We start from the raw sequence: 1,240 nt of genomic DNA, 5'->3' as shown, positions 1-1,240 counted from the left end.
GTTAAAAAGAAGACTTTCAGTCCTTCTTATACCAGAATGACTGAGTGCCAGCTTAGCTGTGCTTCTCTTACCGGCCAGAGTCTGGAAGGCGTCGTTAGCGCTGTTTCTCAGAGAGCTTCGATAGTAGTCGTCCTTCTGACTGGACCGAATCAGCTGAGCCCGAGTCGCTGGAGCCAGGGGCATCGTCCGGTACAGCCGGTCACACGCTGTGACACCGAGATATCACCGTCCAGTGGACTGCTCTTCATTCACACGCAGGCTGATGTCCAGTCGTCCGGTCACTACACCAGATAAAAGGTGACTGGGCTGAAAACAAACTTAACAGCTCTTGTTCTTATCCGGGCTGCATTTTGCACACTCTCGCGTCCACTAACATCCACTGAGAGTGTTCAGAGTAGCTGCGGAGTTTTGAGCCGCTCCAGGAAACATTACTGGAGACAGACAGCCAACACTATAACTCACAGCGCCTCTCAGGGGCAGGGAGGAGCATTACAAGCGCACAAGGTTTGGATTTCATATGATTGTGTTTAACAAGGTATCAAGCTGTCGTCTTATACTATGTGTTCAGCTTTTAAAACATACACTCCTAACCAAACCATGACAGCCGAAAACTCAGTAAAAGATCACCTGACCCTGTAAACTGAGCAACAGAAAGCACATGTTCAGAAGAGCCAGTGTGCATTGTAGTGCTCATGTACAGGGTGGAAACAACTGAAGGAAACAATCAAAATTCTAAAAAGCTGATATTGTAGAGATCTGTGTGTGCACGTCAAACAGATGAGTTAGACACAGTGAAAGCACTTACAGGTCTGACTGAAGGAACACGTGACTCACTGATGGACTCGGGCACAGTTAGACATATCCTCTGGAAACCATGGATGCTGTGCTATATAAGCTAAAAATATGGGTGACCATCCATCTAGTTATCATAGCATAGTTCAAAAGCCAGCATTGGTGCTAATGTGTATATTTTTGGCATGAGTTAGTCTAAGAAGCTTGGAAAGAAAGGACTTCTGGACTTCTTTCCAAGCTCTTTAGACCAGTGGTCCCCAACACCTCGGACCGGTACCGGTCCGTGAGTCGTTTGGTACTGGGCCGCGAGAGTTGAGGCTCAGGTGTGAAATGTATGGTTTTCAGGGTTTTTATCGGTTTTCAGCGTTATTTTGTTATCGTTTTGATCGTTAACTCGCTTTTCCTGGGTCTTTTCACCTGTGTTATGAATAAATCTTCTTTTTTTCCG

The 1,240-nt window shown here is 46.2% G+C and overlaps 1 protein-coding gene across 2 annotated transcripts in view; it reads right to left on the bottom strand.

Annotated features, from left to right (window-relative positions):
* The window catches only part of pex10 (peroxisomal biogenesis factor 10), a 6,449-nt gene extending 6,001 nt beyond the window's left edge, over positions 1-448 (bottom strand). Inside the window, exon 1 of one of the 2 annotated variants that reach the window (XM_040003733.1) lies at positions 72-448. In XM_040003733.1, the coding sequence (XP_039859667.1) occupies positions 72-183 (112 nt within the window). In that variant the 5' untranslated portion in view covers positions 184-448. The remainder of the gene's footprint in view (positions 1-71) is intronic. The other variant, XM_040003732.1, reaches the window with a different exon arrangement.
* Between the last annotated feature and the right edge of the window lie 792 nt (positions 449-1,240).

The sequence above is a fragment of the Simochromis diagramma genome, unplaced genomic scaffold (assembly GCF_900408965.1).
Source record: "Simochromis diagramma unplaced genomic scaffold, fSimDia1.1 OVJJ01000466.1, whole genome shotgun sequence".
NCBI classification, from domain to species: Eukaryota; Metazoa; Chordata; class Actinopteri; order Cichliformes; family Cichlidae; genus Simochromis; species Simochromis diagramma.
Note: the sequence above shows the minus strand (reverse complement) of the source record. Positions and strands in the feature narration are given on the sequence as shown.